Source organism: Tachyglossus aculeatus, chromosome 9 (assembly GCF_015852505.1).
Source record: "Tachyglossus aculeatus isolate mTacAcu1 chromosome 9, mTacAcu1.pri, whole genome shotgun sequence".
NCBI lineage: Eukaryota > Metazoa > Chordata > Mammalia > Monotremata > Tachyglossidae > Tachyglossus > Tachyglossus aculeatus.
This window is the reverse complement of record NC_052074.1, coordinates 65141602-65164296: the sequence shown is the minus strand read 5'-3', so window position 1 is coordinate 65164296 and position 22695 is coordinate 65141602. Positions and strand designations below refer to the sequence as shown.

The 22695-nt window shown below is 50.1% G+C and overlaps 1 protein-coding gene across 3 annotated transcripts in view; it reads left to right on the top strand.

The window, feature by feature from the left end:
- The first annotated feature begins 14873 nt into the window (after nucleotides 1-14873).
- Nucleotides 14874-22695, top strand: part of TTL (tubulin tyrosine ligase) — a 90471-nt gene continuing 82649 nt past the window's right edge. For all 3 annotated transcript variants that reach the window (XM_038751327.1, XM_038751328.1, XM_038751326.1), the window contains exon 1: nucleotides 14874-15050. In XM_038751327.1, coding sequence (XP_038607255.1) covers nucleotides 14894-15050 — 157 coding nt within the window. In that variant the 5' untranslated portion in view covers nucleotides 14874-14893. The remainder of the gene's footprint in view (nucleotides 15051-22695) is intronic.

Below are 22695 nucleotides of genomic sequence, written 5' to 3'. Positions count from 1 at the left end.
TTGTACTTCCCAAGCGCTTAGTACAGTGCTCTGCACACAGTAAGCACTCAATAAAACAGGGCTTTGCACACAGTAAGTGCTTAACAAATGCCATTATTATTATCAGCCTGGCTCAGTGGAAAGAGCCCGGGCTTTGGAGTCAGAGGTCATGGGTTCAAATCCCAGCTCTGCCAATTATCAGCCGTGTGACTTTGGGCAAGTCACTTCACTTGTCTGTGCCTCAGTTACCTCATCTGTAAAATGGGGATTAAGCCCTTGGAGCCCCCTGTGGGACAACCTGATCACCCTGTAACCTCCCCAGGGCTTAGAACAGTGCTTTGCACATCGTCATTATTATAAATACGATGGAATGAATGAATGAATATCCACTCCAGTGCTTACTATTCATTCATTTGTTCGCATTTAGAGAAGCAGCGTGGCTCAGTGGAAAGAGCCCACGCTTGGAGTCACAGGTCACGGGTTCTAATCCCGGCTCCGCCACCTGTCAGCTTTCAGATAGTAGACGCCTATCCACTTGTTTTGTTTTTTTGTCTGTCTCCCCCTTCTAGACTGTGAGCCCTTCGTTGGGTAGGGACCGTCTCCGTCCGTTGCCGATTTGTAGTTCGCAAGCGCTTAGCACAGTGCTCTGCACACAGTAAGCGCTCAATAAATACGATTGAATGAACGAATGAATAAATAGAATCATAGATATGTACACATTTACACAAGTGTTGTTGGGTGGGGAAGGGCGCAGAACAAGAGAAGCAGCGTGGCTCAGTGGAAAGAGGCCGGGCTTTGGAGTCAGAGGTCATGGGTTCAAATCCCGGCTCCGCCAATTAATAATAATAATAATGGCATTTATTAAGCGCTTACAATGTGCAAAGCACTGTTCTAAGCGCTAAATTGTCAGCCGTGTGACTTTGGGCAAGTCACTTCGCTTCTCTGGGCCTCAGTTCCCTCATCTGGAAAATGGGGATGAAGACTGCGGGCCCCCCGTGGGACAACCTCATCACCTTGTAACCTCCCCAGCGCTTAGAACAGTCCTTTGCACATAGTAAGCTCTTAATAAATGCCATCGTTATTATTAAAGGGAGTGAGTTGGGGTGATGGGGGGGGGGGGCTGAGGAAAAGAGGTAACTGGCGTACAGTGAGCCCTTAACAAATACAATTATGAAGAGAGATAGGAAGGAGCCTAGGGGACCTGAGTTCTAATCCAAGGCAGTCACTGAATTTCATATAAAAGCACAATAATAATAATAATAATAATAATATTAATAATAACAATAATAATGGCATTTGTTAAGTGCTTACTATGTACAAAGCACTGTTCTCAGCACTGGGGGGGATACAAGGTGATCAGGTTGTCCCACGGGGGGGCTCACAGTCTTCATCCCCATTTTCCAGATGAGGTAACTGAGGCCCAGAGAAGTGAAGCGACTTGCCCAAAGTCACACAGCCGACAAGCGGCAGAGCCGGGATTAGAACCCGTGACCTCTGGCTCCCAAGCCCGGGCTCTTTCCGCTGAGCCACGCTGCTCCTCCAATTTTATTTTATTTATTAACAGTCATTTTAACTGCTCACTTATGCCTTTACTTTTATATCCGCTGGGTGATTATCCAGTCAACTCTGCCTAGAAGTGAGCAGCCAACAGCGCTTGTGTATATAATGTATTATTTTATTTATTTTATTAATGATGTCTATACATCTATAATTCTATTTATTTATTTGGATGCTATCGATGCCTGTCTGTTTTGTTTTCTTGTCTGTCTCTCCCCTTCTAGACTGTGAGCCCATTGCTGGGTAGGGATTGCCTCTATTGGTTGCCGAATTGTACTTTCCAAGCGCTTAATACAGTGCTCTGCACACAGTAAGCGCTCAATAAATACGATTGAATGAATGAATGTTCTGGGTTGTAGTAAGAAATCAGTGAGGTAAGATAGGAGGGGACAAGGTGATGGAGTGATTTAATGGTAAGGAGTTTCTGTTTCCGGAGGAGATGGATGGGCAACCAGGGGAGGTTCCTGAGGAGTGGGGAAACAGAGGCTGGACATTTTTTAGAAAAGCGATCTGGGCAGCAGAGTGAAGGCTAGAAAGGAAAAGAGGAAAAGAGGAAACAGGGAGGCCAGCGAGGAAGTTTATGCAGCAGTCAAGGTGGGATAGATTAAGTGGCTTAGAAAACATGGTGGGAGTTTGGAGGGAGAGAAACGAGTGGATCTTAGTGATGTTGTGAAGGTAGAACCAACGGATGGAATATGCGGGTTGAATGAGAGAGATGAAGTCCCTTGACTTCCAGGTGTGACCTCTTTCCAAAACTTCACAGTTCTTCTCTTCTTTTTCCCCATATCAGGATGACACACATCCTCAAAGAGAGATGACTCCATCCACCGGAAACAGCCCCCCACCAGACCCCTTCATCGTCTTGTCTTATGCCGTCGAGTCGTCTCCGACCCGACGCCACGGACACATCTCACCCAGAACGCCCCACCTCCGTCTTGCAATCGTTCTGGTCGTGGATCCGTAGAGTTTTCTTGGTAAAAACTGCGGAAGCGTTTTACCGTGGCCTCCTTCCGCGCAGTAGATCGAGTCTCCGTCCTCGACTCTCTCCCGTGCCGCAGCTGCTCGCAGCTCATAGCAGGTCGCCTTCAGCTCGCTAGCCACTGCCCGAGCTAGGAAAGGAATGGGTAATAATAATAATAATGGCATTTATTAAGCGCTTACTATGTGCAAAGCAGTGTTCTAAGCGCTAGGCCTCTGCTTGACTCTCCCTCCCGTAGTCGAGACTGGTAGAGGACTGGGAACTCTCCAGAGACGGGCACTCCCTCCTGCCGCGGTCTTCATCACCTTAGGAGTCTTCCTCCCCGGCAGAAACTATCTGCTCCGCCCTCCATCCATCCGTTCCCACTAGAAGTCAGCTCCCGCTTTCTCCAGAACCGGCCTCCTGTTGTTGAAGTGCCTCTCCCCCAGAAACCAACTGGAAAGAACGCCCGCTCTTCCCAACTGAGAGGAAACAGATTCCCCGTCGCCGACGGTCCCGGCGGTGGCATTCTGGGGCTTCGTTCTTGGCTTCATTCTCCTCTCTAGTGGGATCTCCACCTGTCCTCCCGTCAAGTCTAGCCAGGGACCCCGGCTGACAGGATGGATACTGGGATTTGACCATAGCGGATGAGACGGGGGCTGGGATTGGGAGAGCACTGAGGTGGCCAGAGCCGACAGTAGGGTTAGGGTCTTTGTTAGCCTCCCTGACTCTTTCTCCTTCCAGATCCGGCCCTCCCAAGAGTCCCTCCCCAAAGAAACTGTCACCCCCCCCTTTCCCTCTCCTCCTCACTCCTCCCTCTACAACACTTCCCCCTCGCTCAAGATGAACTCCCCCTCCTCACCTGAGACAAGTCCCCTCCCTCTGGGATGGGTTTTGGGGTCACCACTTTGGGACATTTGTTCCCAAATCAGTGGCACAGGTGGTGACTCTCAGACCCAGACATTGGGACAGGCAGGGCAGGGAAAGACGTGCCAGTTTTGGACAGAGTGGATTGATCTGGAAGCCTTTCCGTTCCCAGTCATCGCCATCCTCGGGACCCTACAGTGGCCCCTCTCTGTGAGGGCTTCACACGTCTCTTCCTCCTGCAGATTCAGAGGGGCCACGGTGGATGGTGAAAGAAGTCAATAATAATAATAATAATGATGGCATTTATTAAGCACTTACTATGTGCAAAGCACTGTTCGAAGCGCTGGGGAGGTTACAAGGTGATCGGGTTGTCCCACGGGGGGCTCCCAGTCTTCATCCCCATTTTCCAGATGAGGGAACTGAGGCCCAGAGAAGCGAAGCGACTTGCCCAAAGTCACACAGCTGACAATTGGTGGAGCAGGGATTTGAACCCAAGACCTCTGGCTCTGCACACTTCTCTTCCTCCTGCAGATTCAGAGGGGCCACGGTGGACGGTGAAAGAAATAAAGCAAAATCTGCGGCCTCAGAGAACGGTAAGCTTCCCCTGCCCATTTTCTCCCAATCTCTGTTCTCTCTCCTTCGCTTTCCCATACTCACTCATCCATGCAGCAGGGATTCAGGGATTCCCCGAGTATCATTGTCCTGTCCTCTGCAGCAGCCTTTGGACAGGAACTCCGTAGCCCGTGGAAAGGTTTCATGCGGCCTGGAAATTTGGGAGAGACAGGCTCCCTGGGCATATGTCATCCAGTCCCCTCCTTCCCCTCCCCATCTCCCTACCTTACCTCCTTCCCCTCCCCACAACACCTGTATATATGTATATATGTTGGTACATATTTATTACTCTATTTATTTTACCTGTACATATTAATTCTATTTATTTTATTTTGTTAATATGTTTTGTTTTGCTGTCGGTCTCCCCCTTCTAGACTGTGAGCCCGCTGTTGGATAAGGGCCGTCTCTATACATTGCCAACTTGGACTTCCCAAATGCTTAGTACAGTGCTCTGCACACGGTAAGCGCTCAATAAATACGATTGAATGAATCCAGTCTCTTCCTCCTCCAGTCCAAGTCGGCTCTCCTACTTAATCTCCTTGCTCGCCCCCCCAATCCCAAGTCTCCTGGAACAGAGCCAGGGGTCAAAAACCACATACAATGAAAAGAAAATCTCCTTCCAGGGGACAGAAGAAGTCCCAAGAAGTGCTGGCCAGAGTTTGGAGTGGGGAGAAGGAAATATACAAAAAGAGACCAAAGCGTTTTTGCCTTCTGGCCCGACAGGGAGGCCGGAGCCCGGCCCAAACCCCTGCTAATCATGGCGCTCCCTTCCTGTATTATGTCCGCTGAAGGGCCCGGTGGATAAAGGTACTTTCCTTCCTTCCCCTCTTGTTGGAGAGATTCCCCGAGACACGGCCTGTCCTCATGAGAAGCAGCGTGGCTCAGTGGAAAGAGCCCGGGCTTTGGAGTCAGAGGTCATGGGTTCAAAACCCGGCTCTGCTACTTGTCATCATCATCATCATCAATCGTATTTACTGAGCACTTACTATGTGCAGAGCACTGTACTAAGCGCTTGGGAAGTACAAATTGGCAACATATAAAGACAGTCCCTACCCAACAGTGAGCTCACAGTCTAAAAGGGGGAGACAGAGAACAAAACCAAACATACTAACAAAATAAAATAGAATAGATATGTACAAGTAAAATAAATAAATAAATAAATAAATAGAGTAATAAATATGTACAAACATATATGCATATATACAGGTGCTGTGGGGAAGGGCTGTGTGACTTTGGGCCAGTCACTTCACTTCTCTGGGCCTCAGTTCCCTCATCTGGAAAATGGGGATGAAGACCGGGAGCCCCCCGTGGGACAACCTCATCACCTTGTAACTTCCCCAGCACTTAGAACAGTGCTTTGCACATAGTAAGCGCTTAATAAATGCTACGCTGGCCAGGGATCCCAGAGTCCCCTCTGCCTGCTCTCAGGGGGCATCGGACTGGGACTTGTGAGAGCCATTTTAAACGAAAGACTCAATCCCCTTTCAGCCCTAGAAACCTGAAGCAATAGTGGGGGGCTTCTGATAACCTTAGAAAGAGAAAGGAGGGGGAAGACAGGTGTCAACTGCCCTCAGGAGGCTATTGTCCCTTCTCTGCTGGGCACAAATAACAGGAAGGGGCAGAATCCATCCCTCTCTGAGAAACCCAAGTGGCCCATTCTCTTGAGCGCACCTAGGATCCAAGGAAAATGTGATCTATTTCTTCTCTTTTCAACCCCACACGGGAGCCCACGCCTGGACTCTGAGACTACCCAGCGGGGAAGAATGGGTTCCAGGGAATAGGAGTCAGGTTTTCGGGGTGCAGGCCTGATTTGAGGGTGTTGCTGACAACCGCCTCCTGCCAACAACATATCAGAGCCCCTGATTTGGGGAGACCCACCCCATAAAGAAGCAGCGTGGCTCAATGGAAAAGAGCCCGGGCTTTGGAGTCAGAGGTCATGGGTTCAAATCCCGGCTCCGCCACTTGTCAGCTGTGTGAATTTGGGCAAGTCACTTAACTTCTCTGTGCCTCAGTTCCCTCATCTGGAAAATGAGGATTAAGACTGTGAGCCCCACATGGGACAACCTGATCACCTTGTATCCCCCCAGCACTTACAACAGTGCTTTGCACATAGTAAGTCCTTAACAAATACCAACATTATTATTATTATTATTATTATAAAGGGTAATAACCCACCCACCTCCCTAGTATAATTACCAATTCAATTAATTCATTCTCCCCCTTCTAGACTGTGAGCCCACTGTTGGGTAGGGACCGTCTCTATATGTTGCCAACTTGTACTTCCCAAGCACTTAGTACAGTGCTCTGCACACAGTAAGCGCTCAATAAATACAATTGAATGAATGAATGAATTCAATCGTATTTATTGAGCTCTTACTGTGTTCAGAGCACCGTACTAAGCACTTGGAAGTCCTTCTAGAGTCCTTCTAAGTCCTTCTAGACTGTGAGCCCGTTGCTGGGTAGGGACCGTCTCTATATGTCACCAGCTTGTACTTCCCAAGCGCTTAGCACACAGTAAGCACTCAATAAACACGATTGAATGAATGAATGAATGAAAGTACAATTTGGCAACAGATAGAGACAATCCCTACCCAACAACGGGCTCACAGCCAACAACAGGCTCACAATCTAGAAGGGCGGAGACGGACAACAAAATACAAGGAGGCGTCAATAGCATCCAAATCAATAGATAGAATTTTAGATATATACACATCATTAATAAAATAGGTAGAATAATAAATATGCACTTATATACTCAAGTGCTGAGGGGCGGGGAGGGGGGAAGAGCAGAGGGAGGGAGTAGGGATGATGGGGAGCAGAGGAAAAGGGGGGCTCAGTGTGGGAAGGCCTCCTGGAGGAGGTGAGCTCTCAGTAGGGCTTTGAAGGGGGGAAGAGAGCTAGTTTGGCAGAGGGAGGGCATTCCGGGCCAGGGGGAGGACGTGGGCCCGGGGACGGGCGAGAACGAGGCCCAGTGAGGAGGTGAGCGGCAGAGGAGTGGACGGTGAGGGCTGGGCTGGAGAAGGAGAGAAGGGAGGTGAGGGAGGAGAATGAGATGACACACTGAGAGGACCACAGCAACACATTTTGCTGGCTCATTCCACAACGGTGCGCAGACCAGAGGGCTGTAGCTCTTAGAGCAAAGATTGTTGCCTCCAATCCCTCTTTTACCCCCTCCAACATCTCCTGCCCCTCCCCACTTCCTCCCTGAAAGTGGGCTTCCTCACCTCTGGTATCACTCTGAGTAGTCCGGGGCGATCCTGAGATATCAACGGATATTTTTAATGTTTCTCCTAGAGACTGTGGTCCTGTAGTCTCATCGTCCGTCTCTGCTATGCCTGCAAATATCCTAATAATACTAATGATTATGGTATCCAGCGCTTAGAACAGTGCTTTGCACCTAGTGAGCGCTTAATAAATGCTATCATTATTATTATTATTATTATTATTTGTTAAGCATTTACTATGTGCCACGCACTGTACTAAACGCTTAGGAGGATGCAAACAAATTGGGTTGGATGCCCCTGTCCCACGTGGGTCTCAATCCCCGTTTTGCAGATGAGGGAACTGAGGCACAGAGAGTGAAGTGACTTGCCCAGGGTCACACAGCATTCATGCATTCATTCCATCATCTTTACTGAGCGCTTACTGTGTGCAGAGCACTGTACTAAGCGCTCGGGAAGTACACGGCCGACAAGCGGCGGAGCCGGGAGTAGAACCCGTTAATTAATTAATTAATGATGGCATTTATTAAGCGCTTACTATGTGCAAAGCACTGTTCTAAGCGCTGAACCCATGAACTCCTGACTCCCAGCTCCCATTGTGTTTCATTCACTGCTGCGCTACTGCCAGTAAGTAACCGGCCTGTCCCATCCTCCTGCATACAGTTTGAATTCTTTAAATTCAAATTTCATTTGAAATTTCAGATGTTTCAGCAGCAGGTCCCTCCAAACCTCATCGTAAGCCACCCTAACAGGGCCACCCGGGACTACGGAGGGTTGAGTGGATTCGGTGTGGGGAAAGGACGACGTGCCCGGGTATATGTGTTTTTGCGGTTGGGCACAGCTGGTGAGCGAATAGGAGGTGGGGTTCGGGACCCCCTAAAAGCAGGAAACTTGACCCCCAGCTCTGTGTATATATCTATAATTCTATTTATATTGCTCCTATTGATGCCTGTCTACTTGTTCTGTAGTCTGTAGTCTCCCTCCTTCTAGACTGTTAGCCCATTGTTGGGTAGGGACTGTCTCTACTTGTTGCCGACTTGTACTTTCCAAGCGCTTAGTACAGTGCTCTGCACACAGTAAGTGCTCAATAAATACGAATGAATGAATGATTGAATGCAGAGGTCACAACCGAGCTCCCGTCTCATTTCCAGTCTCGGGGTTCTCTCAATTCCATGAAACAGGGACTGTGGATTGACAAGAGATGGAAAGAGATTTCACGGATTGACCACAAACCCAGTTTTAGGAAATGAAACAATTTACCGAATCGGGAGGAGAAGAAATGTTTTAACAGTATCAGGGTCAACAGATTTATTACTCTATTTATTTTACTTGTACATATTTACCATTCTATTGATTTTATTTTGTTAATATGTTTTGTTTTGTTGTCTGTCGCCCCCTTCTAGACTGTGAGCCCGCTGTTGGGTAGGGAGCGTCTCTATATGTTGCCGACTTGTACTTCCCAAGCGCTTAGTACAGTGCTCTGCACACACTAAGCGCTCAATAAATACGATTGAATGAATGAACCAGCTGATGGGAAGCCTTGAATTTTTTTTTATGGTACTTGTTAAGCACTTACTATGCGTCAGGAACAGTACTAAGCACTGGGGTAGATTATAATAATAATAATAATAATAATAATAATAATAATAATAATAATAATGGTATTTGTTAAGTGCTTACTTTGTGCCACGCACCATCCTAAGCACCGGAGTAGATACAAGTTAATCAGGCTGAACACAGTCCCTGACCCACATGGGATTCAGTCTTAATCCCCATTTTACAGATCAATCAATCAATCAATCAATCGTATTTGTTGAGCACTTACTGTGTGCAGAGCACTGTACTAAGCGCTTGGGAAGTACAAGTTGGCTACATATATCTACAAGTACAGATGAGGTAACTGAGGCACAGAGAAATTAAGTGACTTTCTCAAGGTCACATAGCAGGCAGGATTAGAACCCACGTCCTCTGACTCCCGAGCCTGGCTCTTGCTACTAGGCCAAGCTGCTTCTTGATTTTGATTTGACATGAAGAAAAATAATAATAATAATAGCTAAGGGCTTACCATGTAACAAGCACTGTGCTAAGCATAGTACGCCGTCCCCCGTTAAGGCTCAGAGGTCTAAGTAGGAGGGAGAACCGTTGGTGAATCCCCATTTCAGAGATGAGGAAAAAAAGGGGCAGAGAAGTTAAGGATGGCCCAAAGTTAAAAAGCAGGAACACGATAGAGCCCGAATTAGAGAAGCGAGATGCAGGGTGGCTTAGTGGTAAGATCCCGGGCTTCGGAGTCAGAGATCGTGGGTTCGAATTCCGCTTCCACCACTGTCAGCGGTGTGACTTTGGGCAAGTTCGACTTGACGCCTGTCCATATGTTTCGTTTTATTGTCCTTCTCCCCCCTGTAGACTGTGAGCCCATTGTTGGGTAGGGACCGTCTCTATATGTTGCCGACTTGTACTTCCCAAGCGCTTAGAACAGCGCTCTACGCGTTCAGCTTTGCTCTCCCCAGAGGAAATGCTTCCTCACATCCAGAGACTCTTGCAGGCTGAAGACTCTGTAACCAGGAAAAGGGCCCCAGGAGGAGCTCGTGGTTGTAAAATTCCATCAGAATCAATCAATCATATTTATTGAGCACTTACTGTGTGCAGAGCACTGTACTAAGCGCTTGGGAAGTACAAGTTGGCAACATATAGTGGCCAATATATAGAATAGTTCGGGGGAAATCCCCCCATGGTGTACAAGTAAGGATGACCCCAGGACCACCACTAACCCCTCCTCCCTATCAGTCTCTTGGCTCCAATCCTCCGGTCCCCAAGGTGGCCGCTTTCCCAGCTCCAGGCTCTCTATCGACCGGATCTCAGGAGCCGGGCCAGACAGCCACTCCACCAAAGCTAAACTTGAATCCTGGGCCACGGGAGGGCAACTGAATTCCAGAAAATCCATCAGGCCTGCCTGGGGCTTCAACTGCCCTTGGTCGGAGAGCAGAGCGGCCTACTGGAGACGGCACAGGCCTGGGTGTCAGAAGGCCCTGGGTTCTAATTCCTACTTTTCCACTTGTCTGCTGTGTGACCCTAGGCAAGTCACTTAACTTCCCTGGGCCTCAGTTACCTCATCTTTACTAGGTAACTATCAGTTACTATGATAATAATAATAATGATGATGATCAATCAATCAATCAATCAATCGTATTTATTGAGCGCTTACTGTGTGCAGAGCACTGTACTAAGCACTTGGGAAGTACAAGTTGGCAACATATAGAGACAGTCCCTACCCAACAGTGGGCTCACAGTCTAAAAGGGGGAGACAGAGAACAAAACCAAACATACTAACAAAATAAAATAAATAGAATAGATATGTACAAGTAAAATAAATAAATAGAGTAATAAATATGTACCAACATATATGCAGGTGCTGTGGGGAAGGGAAGGAGGTAAGATGGGGGGGATGGAGAGGGGGACGAGGGGGAGAGGAAGGAAGGGGCTCAGTCTGGGAAGGCCTCCTGGAGGAGGTGAGCTCTCAGTAGGGCCTTGAAGGGAGGAAGAGAGCTAGCTTGGCGGATGGGCAGAGGGAGGGCATTCCAGGCCCGGGGGATGACGTGGATTGGGGTCGATGGCGGGACAGGCGAGAGCGAGGTACGGTGAGGAGATTAGTGGCAGAGGAGCAGAGGGTGAGGGGTGGGCTGTAGAAGGAGAGAAGGGAGGTGAGGTAGGAGGGGGCGAGGTGATGGAGAGCCTTGAAGCCCAGGGTGAGGAGTTTCTGCCTGATGCGCAGATTGATTGGTAGCCACTGGAGATTTTTGAGGAGGGGAGTAACATGCCCAGAGCGTTTCTGGACAAAGACAATCCGGGCAGCAGCATGAAGTATGGATTGAAGTGGGGAGAGACAAGAGGATGGGAGATCAGAGAGAAGGCTGGTGCAGTAGTCCAGATGGGATATGATGAGAGATTGAACGAGCAGGGTAGCGGTGTGGATGGAGAGGAAAGGGCGGATCTTGGCAATGTTGCGGAGCTGAGACCGGCAGGTTTTGGTGACGGCTAGGATGTGAGGGGTGAACGAGAGAGCGGAGTCGAGGATGACACCAAGGTTGCGGGCTTGTGAGACAGGAAGGATGGTAGTGCCGTCAACAGAGATGGGAAAGTCAGGGAGAGGGCAGGGTTTGGGAGGGAAGACAAGGAGTTCAGTCTTGGATATGTTGAGTTTTAGGTGGCGGGCAGACATCCAGATGGAGATGTCCTGAAGGCAGGAGGAGATGCGAGCCTGGAGAGAGGGGGAGAGAGCAGGGGCAGAGATGGAGATCTGGGTGTCATCAGCGTAGAGATGATAGTGGAAGCCGTGGGAGCGAATGAGGTCACCAAGGGAGTGCGTGTAGATCGAGAACAGAAGGGGACCAAGCACTGAACCTTGGGGAACCCCCACAGTAAGATGATGGGAGGGGGAGGAGGAGCCTGCAAAAGAGACTGAGAATGAACGACCGGAGAGATAAGAGGAGAACCAGGAGAGGATGGAGTCTGTGAAGCCAAGGTCGGATACTGTGTTGAGGAGAAGGGGGTGGTCCACAGTGTCGAAGGCAGCTGAGAGGTTGAGGAGGCTTAGGACAGAGTATGAGCCGTTGGATTTGGCAAGTAGGAGGTCATTGGTGACCTTTGAGAGGGCAGTTTCCATGGAATGTAGGGGACGGAAGCCAGACTGGACTGGGTCGAGGAGAGAGTTGGTGCTGAGGAATTCGAGGCAGCGCGTGTAGACAACTCGTTCAAGGAGTTTGGAAAGGAATGGTAGGAGAGATATGGGGCGATAACTAGAAGGTGAGGTGGGGTCAAGAGAGGGTTTTTTTAGGATGGGAGAGACATGGGCATGTTTGAAGGCAGAGGGGAAGGAGCGCTTACTATGTGTAAGGCACTGTTCCAAGCGCTGGGGGGGTTACAAGGTGATCAGGCTGTTCCACGGTGGGGCTCAGAGTCTTCATCCCCATTTTACAGATGAGGGAACTGAGGCCCAGAGAAGTGAAGTGACTTGCCCAAAGTCACACAGCTGACAAGTGCCGAGGCCAGGATTTGAACCCAGGACCTCTGACTCCTAAGTCCGGGCTCTTTTCCACTCAGCCACGCTGCTTCTGACAATTACACCAGGGATATAACCTTTACTCCATCTATAATGCCACCACACTGGGGATAGAACTTAATTGATTGATTGATTGATTGATTCATTCAATCGTATTTATTGAGCGCTTACTGTGTGCAGAGCACTGTACTAAGCGCTTGGGAAGTACAAGTCGGCGACATATAGAGATGGTCCTTACCCAACAACGGGCTCACCGTCTAGAAGGGGGAGACAGACGACAAATCAAAACGTGCGGACAGGCGTCAAGTCGTCAGAACAAATAGAATTAAAGCTAAATAATAATAATGATGGCATTTGTTAAGCGCTTACTATGTGCAAAACACTGTTCTAAGCGCTGGATAATGTTGGTATTTGTTAGGTGCTTACTATGCGCAAAGCACTTTTCTAAGAACTGGGGAGGATACAAGGTGATCACGTTGTCCCACTTGGGGCTCACAGTCTTAATCCCCATTGTACAGATGAGGTAACTGAGGCACAGAGAAGTTAAGTGACTTGCACATCATTAACAAAATTGATAGAATAGTAAATATGTACAAGTAAAATAGAGTAATAAATATTCCCTCCACCCACAACCAGGACAACAGATAGACAGGTCCCACCCTGCCCCCGTCTCCCCGAGAATAATACGCGGCAATCAGAAAGAAATGGATCTCAGAGACACCTCCGTCCCCAGTCTGTGTCCGATTTTCAAGAAGTCGAAAAACAACAAGGCTTAGTGGTTAGAGCCCGGAACTGGGAGTCAGAGGGACCCCAGTTCTGCTCCCGGTTCCGCCACGTTTCTGCTGTGTGACCTTGGACGAGTCACTTAACTTCCTTGGGCCTCCGCTGCGGAAAATGGGGATTCATTCATTCGATGGTATTTATTGAGCACTTTCCGAGTGCAAAACACAAACAGCGTGAGCCCAAGGACCCCAGGGACCGTGTCCAAACTGATTAACCCGATTGCCGTCTGTCTCCCTCCCCCAGACCGTGAGCCTGTTGTGGGCAGGGATTGTCTCTCTTTACTGATGTATCGTACTTTCCAAGCGCTTGGCACAGTGAGAACTCAATAAATGACTGAATGAATGAATGACCTTGTACCTACTTCAGAGCTCAGAACAGTGCTTGGCACATAGTAAGCACTTAACAAATACCACAATTATCATGAAGAGAGCCCTGGGCAGTGAGCCACGTGGCTTATTGGAAAGAGCCCGGGCTTGGGGGGCAGAGGTCGTGGGTTCTAATCTCGGCTCCGCCGCTCATCAGCAGTGTGATGCAGGGGCAAGTCATTTAACTTCTCTGTGCCTCAGTCACCTACTCTATAAAATGGGGATTAAGACCGTGAGCCCCATGTGGGAGAAGAAAGAGGAGGAGAAGCAGGAGGAAGAGGAGAAGGAGGAGGAGGAATAAGCGGAGAAGGGAGAGAAGGAGGAATAGGAGGAGGAGAAGGAAGAGGAGAAGGCAGAGGAGGAGGAGGAGAAGCAGGAAGAATAGGAGGAGGAGGAGGAGAAGAAAGAGGAGAAGGAGGAGGAAAAGGAAGAGGAGGAGGAGGGGGAAGAGGAGGAGAAGCAGGAGGAAGAGGAATAGGAAGAGGAGAAGGAGGAAGAGGATTAAGAGAAGGAAGAGGAGGAGAAGCAGGAGGAAAAGGAAGAGAAGAAGGAGGAGGAGGAATAAGAGAAGGAAGAGGAGAAGGAAGAGGAGGAGGAATAAGAGAAGGAAGAGGAGAAGGAAGAGGAGAAGGAAGAGGAGGAGGAATAAGAGAAGGAAGAGGAGAAGGAAGAGGAGGAGGAATAAGAGAAGGAAGAGGAGAGGAAGAGGAGGAGGAATAGGAGGAGGAGAAGAAGCAGGAGGAATAGGAGAAGGAGGAGAAGAAGAAAGAGGAGAAGGAAGAGGAGGAGAAGCAGGAGGAATAGGAGGGGGAGGAGGAGAAGGAAGAAGAGGAGGAGGGGGAATAGGTAGAGGAGGAGAAGGAAGAGGAGAAGGAGGAGGAGAAGGAAGAAAATGAGGAGGGGGAATAGGTAGAGGAGGAGGAGGAGGGGGAATAGGAGGAGGAGGAGGAGAAGGAAGAGGAGGAGGAGGAATGAATAGGAGGAGGAAGAGGAGAAGGAAGAGAAGGAGGAGGAAGAGGGGGAGGAGGAGGGGAAATAGGACGAGGAGGAGGAAGAAGAATGAATAGGAAGAGGAGAAGGAGGAGGGGGAAGAGAAGGAGGAATGAATAGGAGCAGGAGAAGGAAGAGGAGGAGGAGGAGAGGGAGAGGAGGAGGAGAGGGAGAGGAGGAGGGGGAACAGTAAGAGGAGGAATGGAGAGGAGAGGGAGGAGGAATGAGTAGGACGAGGGGATGTCGGGGTGGGGCTGGGGGGCGGTGATGTCAGCGTGACGGCGGGGGAGGGGAAAGAGGAGGAGAAGGAGGGGCCGGGGGAGGAAGAGGAAGGGGAGGAGAAGGAAGAGGAGGGGAAGGAGGAGGAGGAGGAGGGGGAGGAGGGGAAGGAGGAGGAGGAGGAGGAGGGGGAGGAGGAGGAGGGGTGCTGCCGGGCGGTGCGGTGCGGTGCGGTGCGGTGCGGTGCGGTTGGTTTTGTGTGGGGCGCCGGGCGCCGCCCGTGGCCATGTACACGTTCGTGGTCCGGGACGCGAGCAGCAGCGTGTACGCCGAGGTGTCCCGCCTGCTCCTCGCCACCGGCCAGTGGAAGCGGCTGAAGAGGGACAACCCCCGCTTCAACCTCATGCTCGGAGAGAGGAACCGCCTCCCCTTCGGAAGGCTCGGTAGGTAACCCCGGGGCGGGGCGGGGCGGGGCGGGGCGGGGCGGACCGGGGGACCCCCCCCGCCCCCATCCTGCCCCCATCCTGCCCCCCGGCTCTGGCCCCGCTGTCCCCTCCACCCCCTGCCCCTGCCCACCTTCCCGCCCTCCACCCCTAGTCCTGCCCCTGCCCTCCCCTCCACCCCCTTATCCTGCCCCCGCTCTCCCCTCCACCCCCCTTATCCTGCCCCCGCTCTCCCCTCCATCCTCTGATCCTGCCCCCGCTCTCCCCTCCACCCCCTTATCCTGCCCCCGCTCTCCCCTCCACCCCCTTATCCTGCCCCCGCTCTCCCCTCCACCCCCTTATCCTGCCCCCGCTCTCCCCTCCACCCCCTTATCCTGCCCCCGCTCTCCCCTCCATCCTCTGATCCTGCCCCCGCTCTCCCCTCCACCCCCCGGTCCTGCCCACCTTCCCTCTCTGACCCCTGTGATCCTGCCCCCTTCCCTCCCCTTCATCCCCTGCCCCCGCCCCCGCCCTGCCCCCCGCTCTCCCTTCCATCCCCTGCTCCTGACCCCCTTCCCTCCTTCCGCCCCCAGTCCTGCCCCCACTCTCCTCTCCACCCCCTAGTCCTGCCCCTGTTCTCCCCTCCACCCCCTAGTCCTGCCCCCACCCTCCCCTCCACCCTCTGATCCTGCTCCCACTCTCCCCTTCACCCCCTGCTCCTACCCTCACTTTCTTTTCCATCTCCTGTTCTCCCCTCCACTCCCTGCGCCTGCCCCCACTTTCCTCCCTGCACCCCTAGTCCTGCCCCTGTTCTCTTCTCCATCCCCTTATCCTGCCCCTGCTCCTCCCCACCACCCACTGATCCTGCCCCCACTCTCCCCTCCACCCTCTGATCCTGCTCCCACTCTCCCCTTCACTCCCTGCTCCTATCCCACTTTTTTCTCCATCCCCTGCTCCTGCCCCCCCTTCCCTCCCTGCACCCCTAGTCCTGCCCCCTCCCGCCATCCCTGGTCCTGCCCCTGTTCTCTTCTCCATTTCCTTATCCTGCCCCCCCCATCCCTCACTCCACCCCTTGGTCCCACCCCTGACCCCTCACTCCCTGCTCCCGCCCCCACTCTCCCCTCCACCCTCTGACCCTGCTCCCACTCTCTCCTCCACCCCCTGGGCCTGTCCCCCCTTCCCTCCCTGCACCCCTAGCCTGACACCCCCCCCCCCCCCCCAATCCCCTGGTCCTGCCCTTGTTCTCTTCTCCATCCCCTTATCCTGCCCCTGCTCTCCCACCTCTGGGCACTGGACTGCAGAGGAGGGGCCACGCCCTGCTGGGCACAGAGCAGGCCGACGCTGCCCGCCTACCCCCTTCCCCGCTGCCCACCTCCCCCTTCCCCACTCCCCTCTCTCCCCTGTCCCTATTCCAGAATGATTATCTCAGGGTCCCGCTTCACCCTCCCCAGGATCGTCTGACCACCGGCTGAGCGCAGAGCATTGCGCTGGTCACTTGTAAAAAGTAAAAGATGCTTGACGTCCTTGCAGCTCCTTGATGCTTGATGCTCAAGCTCCTTGATGCTTGAGCACCGAGTCTGTCGAACTCTCCCAAGGGCCTAGCACGCAGTAAGCCCCTGCTAATTGATACCGTCCCCTCCAGAACCTGAAAATCTGACGGAGGGGGCCAGACGAATATCTCATAGTTAAAAGATCGTGAGAATGGATCTGAGCAACTAGGCAGTGATGTATTTGTCCCTTTCTCCAAGAAGTTTTCCCCTTCTATGGACCCAAACTTGCTCGTGTTGATTTATCCCATTTTTTTTTCCATTTTGAAAAATCTCCCCCTGGACCTTTATTACCGTCAGGAGGTCAGTGAGGTCAGGTCAGATTAGAGAGAGCGTTAGCAATGTAGAGAGGAGTGCGAGATGGTTTAAGGAAGATGAAAATAATTCATTTGGGTGACTAAAGGAAACGGGTGGAGAGGAAAAAGTTAGGAATGCTGAGTGGCCCAGCCCTGACCGTGGTTTCTCTGCATGTCTTAGTGTCTAGTCTCAGAGACCGAGGCCTGGCCTTGATAGACGGTGGATTTAGCGCAGGATGCTATGACCTGTAAACATTTATACAGTCTTGGATGCAGTCATATCAATTTAAAATTTGATCCCGTCCCCGGAGTTTAATTTTGCTCGAAACAGTTTATGATTCCTTTCGAGAGGAATTAACTAAGGGCAGTGGAACTGCGGCAGAGCACACAATGACAGCAGATAAAATGATGATGTTCTTAACGTGAGCCATATTTGATGGAAGCGAAATTGGAGTTTCCCTACCGAAGCTTTTGACTTTTGCAAAAACCAAATACGAATCAGAAGACCTTCCCGTTATTCAGTATGGAACCAAACTGCTGCATGAATAGCGTTGGTTTGCCCTGTCCGGATGTGGCTTGCATTTGCTGGGCTCAGCCTTTAGTGAGCGGAATTAAGACTCATTGTGGATCGGCGAGATTTTCAGGGATGATGGAGAGGAGTGAGTCAGCAAGGCCACCGAATTGGGCAGAATGTCTTTGTTAGCGTAAAAGAATTGGAAGCGAATGGTGTCTTCTGCGGGGCTCTCTGAGCTGGGAAGAGAGTCACCGTAATGCATCATCTGTGCCAGGTTGGCTCTTCCAGAAGACTGCGTAGTGACTGGCTGACGCTGATCTATGTCCCGACTGGGAATGAGAGCCAGAATTATCCTAGCATCTTCATTTGGGAGAACCCTCCCTCCTGTACACGTGAGTTTTCGTGAGGCCGAACAGGCGTGAAGTTGCAAGTCGGCACCGAGGCCCGGGGAAGTAAGGAAATTCCTCTGCCTGGTCCGATTCAACTTTTTACTCAAAGCCCGAGCCAGGCCATTAGACAGTTTTGCTTCCAGTGGTATTTATTGAATTCATCCATTCAGTCGTATTTATTGAGCGCTTACTGTGTGCTGAGCGTGTGTCTACCAACTCCGTTTTCTCGTTCCCTCCCGAGCACTTAGTGCGGTGCTCTGCACGTAGCAAGCGCTCGATAAATATGATTGCTTATTGAGCACTGAGGTGCAGACCGCTGTATTTAGCGCTTGTGAGTGCAGCAGATTTGGCGGACATTTTCTCTGCCCACAGTGAGCTGACAGTCTAGAGGGAGAGATGGATTTAAATAAATCATTTATAGTATAATTTCGAGATCTGTATTGCGAGCACGGCAGATTCGGCGGGCATTTTCTCTGCCCACGGCAGTCTGACAGTCTAGAGGGAGAGATGGATTTAAATCAATCATTTATAGTATATAATTTCAAGATCTGTATTGCGAGCACGGCAGATTCGGCGGGCATTTTCTCTGTCCACAGTCTAGAGGGAGAGATGGATTTAAATAAATCATTTATAGTATATCATTTCAAGATCCGTATTGTGAGCTCGGCAGATTCGGCGGGCATTTTCTGTGCCCACAGCGAGCTGACAGTCTAGAGGGAGAGATGGATTTAAATCAATCAATCAATCAATCGTATTTATTGAGCGCTTACTGTGTGCAGAGGACTGTACTAAGCGCTTGGGAAGTACAAGTTGGCAACATATAGAGACGGTCCCTACCCAACAGTGGGCTCACGGTCTAGAAGATCTAGATTTGGGGACTGTATCGTTCATTCATTCGTATTTATTTCTTGAGTGCTTACAATCAATCAATCAATCAATCAATTGTATTTATTGAGTGCTTACTGTGTGCAGAGTACTGTACTAAGCGCTTGGGAAGTACAAGTTAGCAACATATACAGTCCCTACCCAACAGTGGGCTCACAGTCTAGAAGATATAAATCATTTATAGTATATAATTTCGAGATCTGTATTGGGAGCACGGTAGATTCGGTGGACATTTTCTCTGCCCACAGCAAGCTGCCAGTCTAGAGGGAGAGATGGATTTAAATAAATCATTTTTAATATATAATTTTAAGATCTGTATTGCGAACATGGCAGATTTGGCGGGGATTTTCTCTGCCCACAGTGAGCTGACAGTCTAGAGGGAGAGATGGATTTAAATAAGTCATTTATAGTATATAATTTTGAGATCTGTATTGCGAGCACGGCAGATTTGGCGGGCATTTTCTCTGCCCACAGTGAGCTGACAGTCAAGAGGGAGAGATGGATTTAAATAAATCAGTTATAGTCTATAATTTCGAGATCCGTATTGCGATTACGGCAGATTTAGATATGGAGAGGGAGGGGGTTCCAGGATGGGGGATGATATGGGGAAGGGGTTGGTGGAGGAGGAGACAAAATCAGCGTGCCGTGAGTTCAACCGATGCTAGAGGAGCAAAGCGTGGAGTCTACGGTATCAAAGGAGATCAGTGAGTTAAGATAGGACAGTGCTTTAGAGCCGACGGGAAGGAGTTTCTGTTTGACGTGGAGGTGGATGGGAAACCACTGGAGGTTCTCGAGGAGTGGGGAGATGTGGATTGATTTTATTTTTATTTTTTAGAAAAATGATACCTGCAGTAGAACGAAGGGACTGAAGTGGGGAGAGACAGGAGGCAGGGAGGTCAGCAAAGAGGCCGATGCAGGAATCGAGGTGGGACGGGATGAGTGCTAGGATCAGCGCGGTAGCAGTTGGGATGGAGAAGAAAGGGAGGATTTTCAGCAAAGGTGTGGAAATCGAAGCGATGGGATTTGGTCCCAGATTAAATATTTGGGTTGAGTGGGAGAGATGAGGTGGGGACACCAAGATTACGGTCTTGTGAGATGAGGTGGGGACACCAAGATTACGGTTTTGTGAGCTAAGGTGATGGGAAAGACGGCATTGCCGGGATTTGGATGGGAAGATAAGGAGTTCTGTTTTGAGCATCTTAAGTTTGAGGTGTCAGCTGGATGTCCAGGTAGAGAAGTCATTCATTCAGTCGTATCTGTTGAGCGCTTACTGTGTGCAGAGCACTTGGAAAGTACAATTTGGCAACAAATAGAGACAGTCCCTACCTGCAAAGGGCTCACAGACAGGAGGAACTGTGAGACAGCAGGAAAGGAGATAGGAATGAGGAGAGAGGGCTGGGGATGTAGATTTGGGAATCATCTGCGTAGAGGTGGTCATCGGAGCCATTGGGAGCAAACGAATTGTTCAAGGGAGTGGGTGTAGATGGAGAATGGAAGGGAACCTACAACTAAGCCTCCCGAGATCTCCACTGTCAGAGGGTGGGAGGCAGAGGAGGAGCCAGCTCAAGAAACCGAGAAGGAGTGGTCAGAGAGATAAGAGGAGAAAGCCAGAGAACAATGTCAGTAAATCCAAGGTTGGAGAAAGTTTCAAGGAGAAGGGAGTATTCTACAGTGTCAAAGGCAGCTGAGAGATCTAGGAAGATTAAGATAGAGTAATAATAATAATTATGGTATATAAGTGCTTACTAGGTGCCAGGCACTAAGCGCTGGAGTAGATACAGGATAATCGGGGTGGACATAATCTCTGTCCCATCTGGGGCTCACGGTCTCCATCCCCGTTGTACAGATGAGGGAACTTGAAGCCCAGAGAGGTGAAGTGACTTGCCCAAGATCACACAGCAGACAGGTGGCAGAGCCGGGATTGGAACCCATGACCTTCTGACTCCCACTGCTGTATAATAATAATAATGGTATTTAAGTGCTTACTGTGTGCCAAACACTGTTCCAAACGCTGGGATAGATACAAGGTAATCAGGTTGTCTCACGTGGGGCTCACAGTCTTCATCCCCATTTTACAGATGAGGGAACTGAGGCCCAGAGAAGTGAAGTGACTTGCCCAAAGTCACACAGCTAAGTGACGGAGCCAGGATTAGAACCCACGACCTCTGACTCCCAAGCCCGGGCTCTTTCCACTGAGCCACACCCAAGCCCGGGCTCTTTCCACTGAGCCACACTGCTTCCCAGATTGGAGTGGATGGTAGAGGTGGATGATATTCATTCATTCATTCATTCAATCGTATTTACTGAGCACTTACTGTGTGCAGAGCACTGTACTAAGCGCTTGGGAAGTACAAGTTGCCTTCAAAGGAGGGGAAAGAATATAGGGAATCGAGGGAAAGTTGGGGAGGGATTGGAGAGGAGCAGGAGAGATTTTAGGGATAGCACGTCTGAGGGTGTCAGTTGTGTTGATGGAGGTCATTATGGGTGGGGTTACCGGAGGTTTGAGGTTTTAGAACAGGTGTTGGGAGCAGTGGGTAGGGGAGTGAATTAGGAAAGAGAAGTATTGTCCTCGGGCTGTGGAGAAGACTTAATTGAAACAGATAAAAATGAATTTAACCCGGACAGGTTCAGAGAGATGTCTGGATTCCCGCCAACAGCCTCTTTCATTCATCCATTCATTCAGTCATATTTATTGAGCGCTTACGTGTGCAGAGCACTGTACTAAGCGCTTGGAAAGTACAGTTCGGCCAGAGATAGAGACTATCCCTACAACACCGGGCTCAGAGTCTAGAAGGGGGAGACAGACAATAAAGCAAAACAATTTGGCAGGCGCCAATAGCATCAAAATAGATAAATCGAATTATAAGGTATATACAGGTCATTGATGAAATAAATAGAATAATAAGTATGTACAGATATACACAAGTGCTGTGGGGCGGAGAAGGGAGTTTAGGAGCGGAAGAAGCATACTGTGGAGATAATCCGGGGTTATGGGTTAGTGTTGTGAGATCAGGGGAGGGACAGGGAGCGAAAAGAGTTGAATTCAGTGGAGAGGGTGGTTTTGAGGGCATCGATCTTTGCATCAAGAGGAGGTAACTTGGGAGCGGAAACCCAATGGGGCAAAACAGCTGCGGAATATTAGAGGGGGACGAAAGAACAGGCGTCTCCGTCTTGGAGCCGGACAGATTTGCGGGGAGTGGGTGTATGGGAAAGAGAGCAGGTGATAGGTTCTGGTCTGATAGAGGAATTGCCGAATTGTGAGTTTAGAAATGGTACAGGGACTAGAGTGTAGGAGATCAAATGTGTGCCCAGATTGGTGAGCGTGTAAAGGTGGGGTGGAGCAGAAATTCATTAGAGTAATAATGATTGTATTTATTAGCACTTACTCTGTGCAAAGCACCGTTCTAAGCGCTGGGAGGATACACGGTGATCAGGTTATCCCATACGGGGCTCACAGTCTTAATCCCCATTTTACAGCTGAGGTAACTGAGGCCCAGAGAAGTTGTGACTTGCCCAAAGTCACAAAGCTGACAATTGGCAGAGCTGGGTTTTGAACCCATGACCACTGACTCCAAATAATATAATAATAATAATGGCATTTATTAAGCATTTACTCTGTGAAAGCACTGTTCTAAGCGCTGGGCGGTTACACGGTGAGCAGGTTGTCCCACACACGGGGCTTACAGTCTTTATCCCCATTTTCCAGATGAGGTAACTGAGGCCCAGAGAAATTAAGTGACTTGCCCAAAGTCACACAGCTGACAACTGATGGAGTCGGGTTTTGTACCCATGACCTCTGACTCCAAAGCTTGGGCTCTTTCCACTGAGCCACGCTGCTTCTCTAGAGTAATAATAATAATACTAATGGTATTTGTTGAGTGCTTACTATGTGCAAAGCACTGTTCTAAGCACTGGGAGATTACATGGTGAGCAGGTTGTCCCATACGGGGCGCACAGTCTTAATCCCCATTTTACAGGTGAGGTAACTGAGGCCCAGAGAAGTTGTGACTTGCCCAGAGTCACAAAGCTTACAAT